General features: G+C 39.6%; 2 protein-coding genes across 2 annotated transcripts in view; one reads left to right on the forward strand and one right to left on the reverse strand.

Moving 5' to 3' along the window:
- The window catches only part of LOC135472560 (arginine--tRNA ligase, cytoplasmic-like), a 91,385-nt gene that overhangs the window by 27,011 nt on the left and 45,742 nt on the right, over positions 1 to 18,632 (reverse strand).
- Positions 7,990 to 14,921, forward strand: LOC135473892 (uncharacterized). The gene is made up of 2 exons (XM_064753826.1): positions 7,990 to 8,181; positions 11,959 to 14,921. Exon 2 carries the CDS (start codon positions 12,516 to 12,518, stop codon positions 14,064 to 14,066), a length of 1,551 nt encoding a protein of 516 aa, XP_064609896.1. The 5' UTR covers positions 7,990 to 8,181; positions 11,959 to 12,515; the 3' UTR covers positions 14,067 to 14,921.

Consider the following 18,632-nt stretch of genomic DNA (forward strand, 5'->3'; position numbering starts at 1 on the left):
TAAAAAGTAATTACCGGTTGATTTAAAATCTTGAATCCATCACCTTCTAACTTTGGTTAGAGTTCCATTTGTGTAGGCTTCCCCTTTTAAAGATGTTGAACACAGACTATTACCCCCCTATAAACTAGCCCTGTCTAGTCTATGTGTATGCTGATTGATTATGGCACGATGGTATATCAGCAAGACTGGCTGGATAAGATATATCGAGGTTGCCTACAGCTAATATCGTACATGCTCCAATGAAGCGCTCTTTAGTTCAGATCTCTAGGATCTATTGGAAGATGTACATGAAGGGTTGTAGAAGTTAAACATGGGAAATTAAACCCATCAGCAATATAACCTAATGGTATTCACTGAAGACTGCACCTACTCTAGAGGAAATTGTGACCTTGAATAAGACACTAAAGAACTGATTAATCACATTATGAAATCATGGTTGCACAAGCAAGCACGGGGTGCAATCTTCTTCATAAATCATTTGGCACCATTAGCAGTGTCTTGATAAAACACACCACGCCAAGCACATAATCAACTCCACCATAATGGTGCTTTGAAGTGCACGATACCTAAAACACAGTCAGATGTTAGCAAATGTTTAAATGGGCTGATCTGAGTTGAAATTCACTGAACAGAACTGAAAGATTAACAACACTGAACCAGTTAAGAATACTGACACAAAACAAAAATAAAAAAGAGAAGAAAAGAAAAAAAAAATGTCAAAATGCCAAGACATCTTCAATGTATATATCTGTTGAATGAATTTTATTTATTTATTTATTTCATTGGTGTTTTACTCAGAAAGCTAGCACAATGGTGAGAAAATGGGCAGAGCACAGGGGAAATCCACGACTATCCGCAGGTTGCTGGCAGACCTTCCCACATACGGCCTGCGAGGAAGCCAGCATATATTGAATGAAGGGAAATGGCCATAGTGTAATACATATAATATGTATAGATAATATATCTATCTATCTATATATATATATATATATATATATATATATATATATATATATATATATATATACTCAATGAGCAGTTGAATTAAAGCCCCACTGTAATGTCTATATATATACAGTACAGCTCAGGCTAAAAGTCAAAACCAGGCAGGAGATTAGCGCATTCCTAGAAGCCTTGTAGACAGTTTGTAGAGTGGCTGTGGACAGTTTGTAGAGTGGCTGTGGAGAGCTCTGGGACAGACAGTCACCTGCAGATTCAGTGATACGTCCACGATGACTGGTCGCACACAAACGTGGTTGAGCATTGTTATGCCTATTCACTGGATGCGGATAGCTTATACGCCTATCGGTAAACATGTTTACCAGTTGTTGTTTTCTTTGGTTTGGACAGCAATGTTTTGGTGCTTACTGTACTTGTGCAAGAAAATATTATGGGTGTTAGGCATCAACAGCATAGCGGACTATTGTAGGCTTAATTACACTACTCAGAAGTGTCATGCTAAAACCTGGAAGAAGTATCCAGCGTTACAAGATTGAAGAATAATAGGCACATTTGGAGTAAACAATACTCACAAGCATCAAACTTTATTAACTGATACACACTGTATGGTTTTGAAAATCTTAAACATGAGGAATAAATTATCTCTCAAAACTGCTGGTGCTGATTTCCCTATTTCTGCGTAAATCCCTCTTCTGTACGGCTTGTCGGTGGCAATTCGGTTAGCAAGTCTGTAGACAATTATTATTGTAAGCTAATATTGAAAACTTCATTTCGGGTTACTTGTTGAAAACACCAATAGCTGTGGCTAGGCTACGTGTCGGTTAGCCGGAAGTAGCCTACAGTGAAAGGTCTGCAGCTTGGTGATGCCCCATTCCGTCCGGGACTTACACGTTTTGAGTTGTTTTCTTTTAGTTCCTTTAATATGAGGCTCACATGATCCTGGCGGTAACATAAATGGATGATGTTAAAGGGTGTCCCCTTTATATAAATGTGACAAATGATAAGACATGAGCGTGAAGGATCATGCAAAGGCACGGCCACACAAGATTGCTGTCTGACTCTGCTGGGGCGATGCCCTCGGCGGGAAGTGCCTGGTATTGCACTTGCTTGATTCACAAGAAAACGAGTTTACTGTGAAATCTCTGTGGCAAGGTTCTATATTCCATAATATAAATATATATCAAAATTAGCAGGCCTATGCCGACCATCGACACCAGTAGAGGACTTCGACCACATACATGTATTTAATTTATTTATTAATTTATTTGACTGGTGTTTTACGCTGTACTCATGAATATTTCACTTATATGATGGCGGCCAGCAATATGGTGGAAGGAACCCGGGCAGAGCCTAGAGGAAACCCACAACCATCCGCAGGTTGCTGGAAGACTTTCCCACGTACGGCCGTAGAGGAAGCCAGCATGGACTGGACTTGAACTCACAGTAACCGCACTGGTGGGAGACTCCTGGGTCATTACGCTGCGCTAGCATGCTTACCAACTGAGCCACATATTTAAACCTTCAATCAAGTTGACAAACTGATTTTGTTGTTGCTCAGATAGGTTATACATTGCAAGATAAATTTTTCCGCCTAGTATATGGTTAGTATATTTTCACATAACTGAACAGACTATGACCGCACCTTCGTTATAAGGAATTTTATTCGTACCTTACAACAATAATCCTAAGCGCCTCAGAGGGTCTCTGACACAGCTCAGTAGACAGTTTGTCACGCGTCAGTAGAGCAATAATCAGTATTCGTAGTGCGCTACAAGGGGTAAACAACTGACTTTTAGTCTGAGCTGAACTGTATGTGTATTTACTGAAATATTACCACAAAAGTTCACTTTTTTAAAGGATTGAACTGAAAACACACAATATTAAACACACTGATGAGATTCCATATTACACATATACATGTCTGTACAACTGTAAGTAGACAATAGGACTTTATCGATCATTATGCCAACTGGTTGCCAACAAGGATTACAAAACCTTGATCAATTTACGAGAGAAGAGTTCTCAAAACTTCTGGCAATGTATGAGTCACATTAATCTTTGTCCCAGGGAAACACACCGCCTTCCCTCGACCCCTACCCACACTCCCTCTTTCCTCATCTCACTGATCAACCTGGGAAGAAATGTGCCATGGATTCCATGAATACTGATTAGAAAAGAGCGAACCTCGGATCGTACAATGGTCTACAAAATTCCTCTAGTGGTCTCTAAATAACTCATTTTCTGCTAACCTACAGAAAAACACATGTGACCTCACAAAGGTGACCAGATAAAAAGACCAGCAAAAACCTGAGAATCCTGGAGAAATTTATTATGTATTGCTGGATCTCTCTTGAGTCATTAATTCCACACATTTCAAATCCACTGAACTTTTCACCTGAGTTATTCTGCACTGTACAGAAGTACTAGTTTATATGACCTGTGTGTTTCAAATCCACTGACCTGAGTTATTCTGCAGTGTACAGAAGTACTAGTTTAAATGACCTGCGTGTTTCAAAACCACTGACCTGCATTATTCTGCACTGTACAGAAGTACTAGTTTAAATGACTTGTGTGTTTCAAATCCACTGACCTGAGTTATTCTGCACTGTACAGAAGTACTAGTTTATATACTAGTTTATATGACCTGTGTGTTTCAAAACTACTGACCTGCGTTATTCTGCACTGTACAGATGCAGGTGATAAGAAAAAAGACCAGCAAAAACCTGAGAATCCTGGAGAAATTTATTATGTATTGTCTCTTGAGTCATTAATTCCACACATTTCAAATCCACTGAACTTTTCACCTGAGTTATTCTGCAGTGTACAGAGGTACTAGTTTATATGACCTGTGTGTTTCAAAACCACTGACCTGCGTTATTCTGCACTGTACAGAAGTACTAGTTTATTTTACCCGAAATATAGTGAACTCATGACAATCTGCACGGAGAAAATTACTTTGGACTTATATTTTTCAGGAATATATCCTATATACTTGTAAATATGAGAGAGTGATGCGAGAAAAATACACTGGTTTGACTAGAACCAATGGTCCTCTACATCTGACATATACGCTTGCACCTTGTCAGAATGGTCTCACAGGAAGATTTGTGTCAAACACCAATATCAAGAGTTCTTAAAATTCGTGACTTTTTGCAAATGTCAAGAAAAAGAGCAATAATATAAAAATAAACATTTAAGAACAAACGGCTGGAAATATAAGGAATCAATGTCCCCCGTTGTTGACTTAAAATCATGAATGGTCTAACGTCAGCAACAGCAGAGTAGGTGGATATGTGAGGACAAAATCGTGCTGGACTTGGAAGATGCCACAGGCAACCCACAATCTCTACCAACAAGCTACCTGATCATGTATTACAGATGAGAGCTGTCTCTAAACAGACACTTCAAAACACCACTGGTCTGGTTCACCTATCACACAATGGCTGTCCATCCAAGATGTCTGTGTAACATAACCCTGACAAAAGTAACCCTTGAACAGCCTAACAATTAACGACTGGACTGTGATCTACGATCTATGCAGTCGAGAGCGTGTCAGGTTCTTCTGGAACATGCAGCAATGACGTGTCAACAGAGACGAGCAGCAGAGATAAGGACGAGAAAGAAAATCGCACAGAAATTGCACCACATGACTATATCGATTTTAGATTCGGACATAAGTAATAGGTTGTCAAGAAAAGAATGTGCTGAAGAATTGCGAGGTCCTTAGCCAGAAGTACGTCGCCATCCAGAGCCATTCAGGAAGTATCGACACCGAATGCAATACAAGCATGGTCAGTTAGACAGGAAATAGAGTTAATCTAATGCTCTGGTGTTTGCAGGGGAGGGAGGGTGGGAGGTTCCCACTCTGGGCCAAGACATCACTTTTGTGCTGGCCTCTGGCTGTCATATCAATGAACAGCTCTGTTAGACTGCCTGGAAAGGCCCAATAAAAACAATTTGCTGGTAAAGCAAGCTTAGAGTGTCCTGACTTCATCAGTTCGCGATGATTGATTTCATTTGATTTTGGCCACGAGGGGAAAATTCCTCTACGATCCATGGGAAGTCTTCAACAAGAAGGATGAAGAGGACGTACTGCCTCCATAAAAATGCATGTAGTGCAGTCATGGGTATCTTCTGGGAGCAAAATGTTTTTGACTCCATGTGAACCCCTGCCTTTATTTTTGTAGGATGCAAAACAGGATACAGGATACCAATGTACAATGGCTATGTCTAACCCGAGGCAGGAATTGACTCGTTACACAAAGGCTTTTATCCAGAAAACCATTGGCAGCTGCATTTCACTTGATGGCCAAGTGCATATCATTTGCTTAAGGTTGCCCTGAGGGTTGTAATATGTAGGTCAGTCAGGCTCCCACCATCAGTATAACTTTCCTGCAAAATGGGTTAACTGACTGATCCGTTGATTGATGTCTTGATTAAGCAACCCCTTGAGACTGCTAGAAGAAAATATCAGATTTTAGTACTACATATATGTTTACGTTTGCATCATTTCAATTTATACCTAACGAACTAGACTGCAAGGACAGGGCCCAGTTTCACCATGTGGCTTACAACATTTTTTTATTGTACATTTGTCGTACGATATTCACTATTAACGTACCATTGTCCTATATACGTGATTATCGTAGATTTACAACAGCTTTGTGAAAACATTGCCAATCAGGATATAATGGATTAAAAAAACAGCGACGCCAGTGGTATGCGTAACACAAACAGCCATATTTAAACACATACTCCATGCAGCGCATGCGTGGGTCTCTACATTCGCTTTACATCAGTGCCACTACTAGCAAGTTTTGTACAGAAATCTTGAACGATGTCGAGTTCATTAGGGTCACAGTGTTGAGGCAGGAAGTGATGTCACAATACACAAAATCTCTGTCTCAACTTTACTTTCTGTTAATACTTGATGCACATGCCTTCTCTTTATCTAAATTATGTTCAACGTGATCGTAACAATCACCTGACACTATTTTATTGATGAATTCTGATTATAGGCCCGTGCAAGGACACCAGTGGTGAGGCTAAGCCTAAATGAGAATACAGACGTGACAGACTACAAAGGTCAATATTGTCTAGTGGTGGTAGTGATGTAACGGGAGCTTAGAGAGCGACACATGCGCTCTACGGAGTAAGATTTATTAACAGTTCACGTATCACATGAAAATAATCTCTTAGTTAAACTGCATCCTGCAGTACAAATAAAGATCTCTTGCTAGAATACTGTATGACACCATTATCAATGCCACTGTGGAAAACCTGGGAAATAAAACTGACTTTGATTGAACTGCTGTTTAATGCTGTCGCCAAAATTTTTTCACACACACGATGGAAGTCAAGTTTATGGATGGAGGATATCAGATTGCCTTGAGTACAACAAAAAACCCTCTTTCAAAAAATCAGGCAAACCTACTCACTTTAAGCCCCAACTGTAAAAGCTATATCTGCATGATTAGAACCTACAGCCCCATCTGTTAAAACCTGACAGGCTTTAACTTAATTTGAGATAACAAAAATCTAATTTTTATTTATTTATTTCACTGATTGCTGTTTTACGCTGTACTCAAGAATATTTCACTCATACGATGGCAGCCAGCATTACAGTGGGACGAAACCAGGCAGAGCCCAGGGGAAAACCCCCGACCATTCGCAGGTTGCTGGAAGACCTTCACATATACTGCTGGAGAGGAAGCCAGCATGAGCTGGACCTGAACTCATAGCAACTGCATTGGTGACAGGCTTCTGGGTCATTACGTTGCATTAGCGCTCTAACCACTGAGCCACAGGAGCCCCTCTCATTTTTCCCTTGCAAATATATTTTAATACATGTCACATAAGTGAAAATATATTTCTTCTTTGTACAACCATGACCATGTCACTTTACTGTTCTTTTGAGAACATCCATGAAAAATTATAGACGGTCATGAGGTCCCAAAATGCAATGGTAGGCATTAAACTGACCATAAATGACTTACTCAATCTATGTTCAGCTGTAGATGGGCTACACAAAAGCTGTTATATTACCTCTTTTCAACTAAACTTATACCACAATGATTTCTCATAAACATTACAAGACTATACATGTTAATGAAGCGGAAATGCACATTACTGATATGTGTGAGGAAAAAAGGAAACTTCAACATCCACGTATATCTACCCATTGCTAGCTGGTTATTAAAATACTATGCATGTGGAATGTGTACTAGTAAGCACAGAAATTCAACATGTTTAATGTGCAAAATGCATCTTCTAAATTCAAAATGGCACACGGAAATAAACGCACCAGAAAACTGCAACTATCATATTCTACACCGGTACACTGGCTAGATTGACAGCGCTGATACAGATCATTGTACTGTGAAACACTTGATATTTTTCTTGGCTGTCCAGGCAATTAATAGCACTTGGAAAATACAAGACCAAAACATACAAGATGTAAACATGTGAAAAGGTTGAGGAGTTACAGTAATCTCCTCCTGTCAGACACACGCAAATGTTTAAGTAGCAAGGGTTGTTTAACAGAGACCGCTGTGGTAAAGAGGTAAATGGTCTGGGAAACACCAGCAGTGGGAAATCTGCCGTCGGAGTGTCCGCAGACAGCCAGCTGGCCATGCAAATCCAAACAAACAACAGTCTTCCCATTTGTCGTGTAAATTTTTTTTGATTTTTTTTCTTGTCAATTTTATTCTTCTAGCTGTCAAACGAAGACATGTTAATTATCCCTCGAGACAGCTCGACCCTCCCTGGTTAGGTCACTGAGGGGTGACAAGGCAAGTGCCTCCATCACACAGAAGATTTACCCTTTAGATAAACACTGTGCTGGGTACAGAAGCTGCATGCCAGCTAGCTCTTGCGATCTGGAGCCTTCGTGCTTGAAGGCTGTCTTCTATCACAGCCTCATTTATGCCACTCGCTCATTGGTCAAGTCACTTCTCCCTGAGAAAGCATACATTAAGCACAGCTCTTCAGTCAGTCTGCGCTCTCGGCCAATCGGTAAATATACAGCCGTGGCATGGACACAGGTTGTTGAGAAGAAGCTGGACCAGGGTGCTACCCAGACATGCGAGACTAGTGAGGAGGCTATGGACTAAAACCTTCTAATAACACGACAGGACCGTATTCACAAAAGTCCCACTGATCTAATGATTAAGGGCCCATTGTGAAGGAGATACCCACCCCTACCCACGACACCTGAGCCAGGTAAGACTGCAGTGAGACAGCCAGGTAAACACGCCTTCAGTCAAACTCTACCGCATAGCAGATTTTCACATAACTCTCCCTCTTTCTCGTTTACACCAACTGAGATAAGTACACAATTCTGATTACACAAGGCACATAATTGCATCTGGTTTCCTTTGGCTAAACCTTGACACTAGAATTTTTAACTGCTGGTATGGTGTAATATGAGTTATAATGCAAGCTTGTACAATGCAAGTCAGCCTTAATGTGGCCTCGGTCACTGCATGTGTTATAATAGACTGAAGATGCCAATGCACCCACTGATCAGCTAAGCTGTAACATTCAGGCTAGAGGATGTAAGCCTGTTTGTCTCAGAGGTAGCCTGGGATGTAGCCATGCACACTATTGTGCAGACGACAGATACAATCTGCCACATGCATACGGCATATGGTTATCACCTCCTCAAATATACCCTACTTTTTTCACTTCTCCAATATGGATTAAGCACAAATCTAATTTTGCTGCATTTGATGCAGAACATTACTGCAGGGATGCATTATTCTTCATTTCAATGATAATTAATATTTTTAAACAATCATGCAATTATTATTATTATTATTAAATCACACAAAATATGAGTTACTGGAGTATTTCACTTTAGTATAGGCCTGCTGTTCAAGAGAAAAGTAACAAGTTTAAGGGCGTAAAAAAAAAAGAAAAGAAAAAGAAAATAAAAGACGTGTGCTCTGACATTCTGTAAAGGTTCATACAGTCAGCGAATATACACATTGGTGGTTTATCACAAGTAACTGACCAATCAGCTCCAGGCTGTCTTTCCAATACCAATATAAAATTTACAGCTGTTGCATAATGATGATATAATATAATAATGTTTGATACACACTGATGTGCCATAAACATAAACAATGTATAAATTGTTACTGGTCTCGAACCTTTGCTATCACTTTATTACATTTCAGACAGGGCAGTATATAACTATGAACAATGCACTGCATTGCTGAAATGTTAAAAATCATATTATTCTTAACAGTGTTTAAGATTATGCGTGTTATGTATTACATACAATATCAATGTGAAATGAGTGCATGGGTCAACTCCCTGATCTCCTGATGCCCTCTGATAACTAGTAACAGTGGTATGCCTAGGGTTTCCTGTGCTAACTATGTAAGCCTCCATACTGCAGGACTCGCCCACATGAGGGCAGCAGGTTTGTGTAAGGCTGGCCCTGAGGGTGGCCATCAGACTGCAGATCTATATACACCTGTACAGGGCATTTCCCAGAACTATATATGAATGGTGGTACTGTATACTTCTAGGTACAGGAGGAATAGGGACCTTTACTCTAATCCCACACCAGTAATAGGTTTTTTTTTGCTCTTAAGATTCATATTTTGTTGTAGAAACAAACCTTCAACACTTCCACAGTTCAAAGAATTGCATTCCAGCTGCACACATACAGTAATTGAAGTTTTTTTGGTTTTTTTTGCATGTATTTCATCTAACAGTCTATAAAATTTATGCAGAAAATAAAGGAATGAAGAAGTGTGTTTTTGTACTGGAACATATAAAATATGTTTTTAAGAGAAATCTGGTTTTGAAGTGGCATCAATGTTTCAGGGATTCAAAATGCAGAGCACCTAATTTTTGTAATTTTGTTTATTGAACACTCATTTTTTTTTTTACAATAAAACTCTGGAAATCGGAAAATCTCTCCAGCTGCAATTCTGACATGTTGTGTAATTGACCAGATGAATTCTATCAGTGTAAGAAAGTGTAAAGCCGCTGTTTTAATGGTTTACTCCAGATGTGACATAAAACAGTTTGAGATCAGAGTTCCATAGTATGAATTAATGACAGATTATGATATACTGTGTAGTGCATCGGTGGTGATTGCGTACATAATGTTCTGAGCCAGGTTGTTCAAAACCGGTTTAAGACTTAATGCCGTATTTGACTTTAAGCCTTCAATTTTGTACTTAGCCTAAAAAAATTGTGTAACATTGCACTAAATATAAAGTAAAACTGCTGCTGTTATACTTTGACCCTGGAGGACTGCATTGGCCGCTGAGTTTGGCTAAAATTTTAAACATGAAATATGACTTAATACCGGTATTAGCTAATACAGTTTTGAACAACTGGGCTGTGCAGCCCACGTCTCTTTGTAGAGTTAATGAAGTTTGACAACTGCAAGAACAATGTATTATGCTACGAAGTGAGGCAAACAGACAACGCCAAGCTAATTTGCTTTAGAGCATCAGTTCATAGTCAAGCTCTGTTTAATGAAAAAAGTAATTATTGGCCGATTTATAACCTCAAATCCATCATCTTTTTTATGTTACTCAGTATTTTACTTGTCTGCACTTCTCCTTCTTCTAATGCTGGATGTGGTAAAAACTGTTCCCATCACAAATTACAATACAAACCAGGAGAGAACAAATTACAATACAAACCAGGCAAGAACAAAATACAATGCAAACCAGGAGAGAAAACAATTACCCCAGAACAAAATGTAAAGAATACCATATTATGTTATAGCAAACTGACACCCCTATAAGTTAAGCATACACCATGTGAAAGCTCATATTTAATGATCCTTCTGAAAGATCATATTTAATGATCCCTATGAAAGATAATATTTCATGATCCCTATGAAAGATCATATTTCATGATCCCTATGAAAGATAATATTTCATGAACATTCTGAAAGATCATATTTCATACTCCTTCCAAACAGGGTATTTGTTACTTTCTAACATTTCTGTACAGCGAACAAAAATCAGAAGTGACAAGCCGTTTTCTGATGTTTAAAACGTGTACACTTCCACTTTGTGGTTCAACAGTGTATACATTGTACAGCAAAAGGGGGTTAAACACACTGCTGTGCTAGATACTAGGTAAATAGGACAATTGCCTGAACGATAAATTTTGAGCAGGCCAATATCATATTCTCAATAGGACCTGCAGGTGATAAAATATTGACCCGCAGAGTCATCTATGGTTTACAATAAAGGATAACCATCATGGGTGTACATATATGTCTGCCGGACTATTCCATTGTCTAGTTCTTACATTACATTAACGCACGGACACAGATGATGCAGACAATATAGCTGACTGTCCATACATACAAGCTGTGCTTCTCTCATGGACCTGCCCTACCCTTGTGATGGGCTTAACAACAATAATCTGTTTGTAGTTTTCGCTCTGAAACCCACAGAATAGGTGGGGTACGGAGGGGAAGGAGGGGGGGGGGTGAGGTGAGTAGAACATATGGGAGACCAGGTCATCAACAGTTGGTCTCTACGCCATGGGACACATTTAAACAAAGAATTAAGACAGATTCTCAGAGCCTTGGCATTTATTACTGGTTTATTCTCCAAATCTCATAAAGGCCAGCCACCTTAAATCCATTCCTCCTTCTCTTAAGTAGCCCCAAGGAAGGGCACTGCCGTCCTATCAGTATTCTGGACAGCTTAGTTTATTCCCAGAAATTCTCAAAGGTTCTAACCCACTTGCACTGCCTTTGCTATATAATTCCAGTTTGATGAAGAGATTGAGCCTTATTAGGCGGGTCTGTGGGAGGCAGCTAGCTGTACGTAAATGTCACCCTGCCACCCATTGTGTCTATTGACATGACTATCTACACGCATCCAGATCTATTTGCCCACAGGGACTGGTGCATACAAGCTAAAAGGTACACTTGTCATCCATCAATACATTGATATTTCTAAATGCTCATAGCCTTTTATTCTCTATTTTTTTTTTTTTTTCTCACAGTGTCTGCCACTTTGGCTTTTAGTCTTCGCCTCTTTGTTTTACCCCCTTGATTTGAGATGAGCTAACGGAGCAGCGTGCTAGTGAGGCTTGATTTGATCTTGGGGTCTGCGTGGTTGCGATGGACAGATGGATAGCAACCGTTTCCTGCCCAGCCTATCCCTGGGGCCTTGACACCACATAGTCACAAGAAGTGGCAGCGGTGAGCGGTGAGAACTGCACGTACTGATAGGAGGGCATCTCGGCTCTTTGAAAGCTCCACTACCCATAAGCAAGCTGAGAGTGCCAAAGCTAACAGTCTGTGGCCTGTCATAAGAGGCTGACCTGCCGTATTGCACACAGCCACAATGCAGGGACGGGCCACATGTCACATGGGTAAACCTCGCATTGCCTCCACCACGCCACATCGCCTCTTCGGGTGTCTGTCTGCATAGCAAATTGGACTCTCCATGGAATTAATTTGACACCGCATGTGCAGACAACCAAAGGCTCTGACACTGCTGTGCGCCCCCTGTTGTTATCAGTGTCATTAAGCCGTGAGGACAGAGAGTCCGGGAATAATGGAGGTGAACATTACAGCTTCAACTCCCCTTGTGGAGTCTTATACAGTCGTGCTCTCCGTCACAAGCTTGTTGATCTCTGCCGTTTTTGGAGCGGCAGCCAGCATGACTATCTTCGTGGCGCTGTGTGCGTCCAAGTCAACACGGAAGCTCCGCTACTCCTTGTTTGCCAGTGTACTGGTCGCTAACCTGTTGTTTGCCTGTGTGTGGGTGCCAATGGAGATATATCAGTTGTTGAAATATTATAACTGTGGTACAGTGCTGGCTGATGTGAAGTTCACGTGCCACAGTCTCTACCTTCTTTTATTAACTGTTAACGTCTTTAGTATTCTCCTTATCAGCGTCAAGAATCTCACATGTGTCATTTATCGCGACAGGAAAATTTTCCACCAGAGACTGTTATTTCTGTTGCTGGTTGGAAACTGGGTGCTGAGTTTTCTTACCGCCGTCACATACGGGGTGGTGTCAGTGTGTCGGGAATATGGTAGCCACGGAGTGCTCTTACACCTGATGATGAACACACCATCGTTCCAATTTAAGGTCATCCTCCTCACATTTCACAGCTTGATCATGCTGTTTGTGCTGGCAGTACTTTTGACAACCAAGATCCCTACGGTCAACACGGATGACATCGCGTCAGAAGAATCCGACACCCAGGGGGAGTTGTCAGCATGCCTACCCACGATACAGGAGCCTGTAGAGCCACACCAGGTTGAGAGTATGTCCAGGGCGTCTACGCCTAGCCCACGCCCAAACAGGCAGCATGCTGGCATCACACAGGGAGGAAATAATGGTGAAAGCGAAACAACACCTTCAGCGTCAAAGAGGAGGTCAAGTCTGCAGGTCAACTTGGCCAATCTGCTCAACCGCAGGCGTCACACTATCTGTCAGATTGGTAACACGGGTACCAATACTGACCCCCAGGCAAAGGCGTTACAGTACAATTATGTAAGGAAGTTTTCTGTGGATGTGATGGCATTACAGGCCCAGCTGGAGAATCCCAAGGTCCATGGAGGCAACTTTCCCTTCTCTAGTGAACAGAACCTCGGAGAACAGGCCAAGAAAGACCTCAATGGCAGTGTCATTAAAGATTCCAAAATTTCTCTGCCGAGCATTCAGGAGGCCGCTGAAACTGACACGCTGGAAGTAGCCAATCAAATTCCCAATCTAACATTTCTCTCACAGCAATTTGAAAAACGCAAAAGCAGCGGAGAGAGGCACCTTCAGGACAGAGTGAGACAGATTCGGTTCTGTGTGTTGTTAGTGATAGCTTACCTGTGCTGCGTGTTACCTGTGTACATAACGGAGCTGCTCCATGGGGTCATCTCCCTTTCTGCGTACATTAATGGGGTCACATGTACGACAGCCCTGTCTGCATTGCAGATCATCATTTACCCTTACCTCTTCCTGTGTATGGATGGCGCCATCAACAAAACAACGCACAAACTGTTTGAGAACATTCGGGAGTCCTGGTTTCACAGAACAGAGGCAACTGCAAAGAACACTGTCGTAGAGTCGAATACGTCCGAAACCAACGCAACACAAGTGTAGGTGACCATATAGAGGCAGTAGGACTTTTAAGTGTTTAACTGTATGTGTAAATATGTTGAGTATACCAAAAAAAAAAAAAGTTTATGTTGTTAAATCAACAAAGTGGCTGAACCACTCAAATGGATGAATATGGGTTATGTTCAGTGCAATACCGAGTCAAGTTCCCTTCACCAAATGTGGAAACAGAAAAAATGACGTAATGGGTTAATCTGAAAATTTTGGGGTATATACTTATAAATACTAAAACTGAGGTACATCTGTGTAGACTGGAACGTGCATGTTGGTGTCCAATTATACCACGAATGCCACAGACGATTAGCTCTAAATATGAAATCTTTGAATTAATCTTTTACTAATGATTTTATGCGTAGACCATCTTGTTGATGCATACATGGTAAAAGAGCTGTTTAGTCAAATTTATTAATTCCATGTCCACCTTGTTTGAATCGTTTTGCGTCATCAAATATATAATCAAAATGCAAGTATATCAAAGCATGGTATATGTTCAAAACTTGCGGGCAAGGCATTTTTAAGCAACATGTACATATTAACTATGACATATCGTTTCAAACAATTTAATATTCATAATATAATGAATGTAACCTTTGTGGCATAGAGCTACAAAATGAATTGCTTATAACAAGCCAAATGTTCAACATAAATGAGGGAATATTGCACTTAATCACATGAAATCAACACAAATGAGGGGACACTGCACTCAATCACATGAAATCAACACAAACGAGGGAACACTGCACTCAATGACATGAAATCAACACAAACAAGAGAACATTGCACTCAATCACATGATATCATTCCCGGTATAAAAAAAAAATGTTTTATAAATGTGATGAAAACGGGGGGGGGGGGGGGGGGGGGGGGGGGGGGGGGGGAGGGGAATAGTGGCACAAAAATGCAAGCTAAACACTCTTCAATACATGCATGTTACAATATACATGTACAAGGCATGGTACATTCCAACAAGGACATTTGCACAGATGATTATTGAAACAATACACATGCATATGTATGTATCAGTCCTTGTGGTTGTATTCAGGCTAAATCCTGTTTGATAACATTGAGACTTTGGACATCTGCCATAGGTGACATCCAGCATTATCAATTGCTATAGGTGACACCCAGCATTATCCATTGCTATAGGTGACACCCAGCATTATCCATTGCTATAGGTGACACCCAGCATTATCAATTGCTATAGGCGACACCCGGCATTATCCACTGCTATAGGTGACACCCAGCATTATCAATTGCTATAGGTGACACCCAGCATTATCAATTGCTATAGGTGACACCCGGCATTATCCACTGCTATAGATGATACCAGGCATTATCACTGATATCCATAAGTCTGATATACCTGGAAACTTTAATACACCACATATTGATTATTTAACATGATTATGATTGATAAATGGATTTAATTGGCATAAGAGTTTTGCCATTCTTTTATCACATCTGGGCCTGGTTTCACGAAGCATTTTTAACGTTACATTCACTTAACTTCAACGGCAACCTGCACTGTAGGTATTACGTCGTCATGGTAGTTCTCATAAGCTTGTAACGATAAGAGAGCTTCGTAAAACTGGGCCCAAGGTTCTTAATGCATAGATACCGTTGTTACTGTTGACAAGCATACAGTCATGCAGACACGTCTCTTTTTTTTTTTTTTGAAAATAACCTGTTTCCAAGGTTACCAGACGCAGGCACAGCTGTCACTAACAACAATGTGAGTCCCACACCTTGAAGAAAATTTGTCAAATTCTTTGTTGCTTACCTAACGAGAATTTTGACATTTATCTACAATGTAAATGTAATAGTTGTTCAATACAGCAGGGATTAGAAGTGACAGCAGTACATGTATTATATACAAAGGTACGTTTTAGTCCGTTGTCTAATTGTCCAAACCCAAAACGGCCACATGTATAAATTAATTATGAATGTAAATTTATGAATTTACATCATCATTTATTGTGAACCCTATCACAAAAACTGAAAAAACAAAAATCCTCAAATCGAGTTAATGCTAGTTTCGATAGCTGCAGTGAATGAAAACATGAGCCAGTATTGGCTCTACAACTTACAATAGTGTCTTCATTTGATTTTCCTCTGAAGAGAAAAAAAAAACAAACTATCAAATGTCAAGCTGGAAATCATCCATTTTTGTCGAAGCTTTCGGCATTTTTTTCGGTGATAAAATCAATCTTTTCAGCTTCTTCATGCACTCAACAGTCTGTTTCTCTGTTACATGAATCTGTGCTAAGTGCAATGCAGTATGAGAGAAATTCATTCCTAATGGGCAAAACGCTTTTCTGTTTTTGGAATCTGTATTTCTCAAGGATTCCATTCAAGACAGCAAATTTAGCCAGAATGTAATAATGGAGATCAATGTCTTTCTCTATAACAAATAGTAAGAATTAAATATCCATTAAAGTTCCATCTACAATGTAAGTGTATGTCACACTAGACAGTTAAAGACAACATACACATGTTCATGAAGTGACATCCACATACATCTACAATGTAAGTGTATGTCACACCAGACAGTTAAAGACAACATACACATGTTCATGAAGTGACATCCACATACATCTACAATGTAAGTGTATGTCACACTAGACAGTTAAAGACAAAATACACATGTTCATGAAGTGACATCCACATACATCTACAATGTAAGTGTATGTCACATCACAGTTAAAGACAAAATACACATGCTCATTAAGTGACACGCAATACTTTTTGCAACTGACAAGACTCGACAGATGAAGTACCATAGAAACCTTGAAAAGTATTCGGTGAATATTATATCCACATCTCAAGTGTGTAGGTGTTCAATAACTCAAGCACTGAATCCAAAATTTAAAAACTAAACTCTGTCCTAAGATTAACATTTTAGAGCTGAGGTGTCGGGTAAATTTTAAACCATTAGAATTTCAAATAAAAAATGTACTGTGTATATACAATGCAAAAACACAGGTCCATTAGAGTTTGCGTCTAGAGTTACAGGTGATAATAGATCGCAACACAAATTATTCCATAGACTCTGTGAATTCACCACTGTGAGTACATCACTACACGTGTATAGGTGTTATCTGTAAGGTGTTGTACAGGTGACTGGAATGCCTGCAGGGTAGGCTAGCCAGTTGCAATCATGCCTCCATGGACATTTGGCTTGATTCTTATGCGCTACATGTAAATTCATCACGGCATTTGTTGTAGTATTTTTATCATTGTATTTTACACTCAGAATCCATATGCCTTTCCTCTCAATCGCAAATTCATTTCATTTCTTTTCATTTGAATTCTTGTAGTTTGTGTGAAAAAAAAAGGCAAAAAAAAAGGCAAAACAAGAAAAATCTGGTTACAATATTCAATAAATTCATATAAACTGAAAACTAGATCTTCTCTATCAAGTTGGCTTTAATAAGTTTGGAGTGCTCAGATATTAGGCCAGCTCTAATAAATGGTAATTGGCCACACACAAAATATGCATCACAATTTGACATTTCCAACAGTGTGGGGTTTACTTTTTACTCTTTTCATAATGCCTGGCTATTTTTTGTTTTCTCTGATGACATGGCAACAAAAAAATCAATGGAAATTAGCCTGATATAAATTCCCTTCATTTCAATCAATACAAAGCCTAGCTCCACATGTTTTTCAAAGCATGGAAGCAAAATTCGCTTTGCCTGGCAGCAAAAATAACAAACCATGACACTTCACACTACTCCTAGTTTTGTAAATCACCAGTGATTGGATGATAAACTATTTTCTTCACTTAATTTACATATTGTATAAAATGGCCTTAACATAGAAACAACATGTTGTACCAGAAAATATGTTGTGTTTGCTTCAAACCCCTCCCAGTGGAACTCATCTTTTTTATAATTCAGCAGTTTGCGTATTTATATTTACTGTATATTAATACTGTATTTGTAACAGTTTTTGCATTTCACATGCGCAAGTAGAAGTATGTAGACATGTACGTTGAGCCGTCAGCTTTTCCCCAGGGTATGGCTTATTGTAAAAGCATGTCTCCTGAACGACTGGCCTGGTGATGGGGTATCAAGTTCAAGTTCTTCACTCTTGCGCCTACTGACCAACAACAGCAAAGTATCAATCTATTCTCTGTTCATGTCCATTAGCTACAGAAGCCATGATTCTCATCCTATGCAGCATATTATGTTTGTAGTAGTTTACCATATGGAGCACCTTTGAACAATTTGATTCATTCTGTGACAGCTACAGTTTTGCTTTTCATGCATTTAACAAAGAATGGTTCTGCCAGTATATGTTATTCTCTCATCAATGTTTTTTCATGACTGTCAACACTATTTACATATGCTTGTTTCTGCATGAATATCAACATCAACACAAGAAATGCACATTTTGGGACAGCTCTGTTTATAAAGATCTGGATATTTCTATATAAATTAAATGCTCATTGCACTTCTCCGAATAAAGCAAGCATGTTTTTCAATCAAAATTATTTTTATGTTATCATATTTTGTACAGTATAACGAGTTACGTCATCAAACCAAGATC

This window comes from Liolophura sinensis, chromosome 8 (assembly GCF_032854445.1).
Source record: "Liolophura sinensis isolate JHLJ2023 chromosome 8, CUHK_Ljap_v2, whole genome shotgun sequence".
NCBI lineage: Eukaryota > Metazoa > Mollusca > Polyplacophora > Chitonida > Chitonidae > Liolophura > Liolophura sinensis.

Excerpts from the sequence above, each read along its gene's own strand:
- LOC135473892 (XM_064753826.1), top strand. The coding sequence starts at position 12,516 with ATGGAGGTGAACATTACAGCTTCAACTCCCCTTGTGGAGTCTTATACA.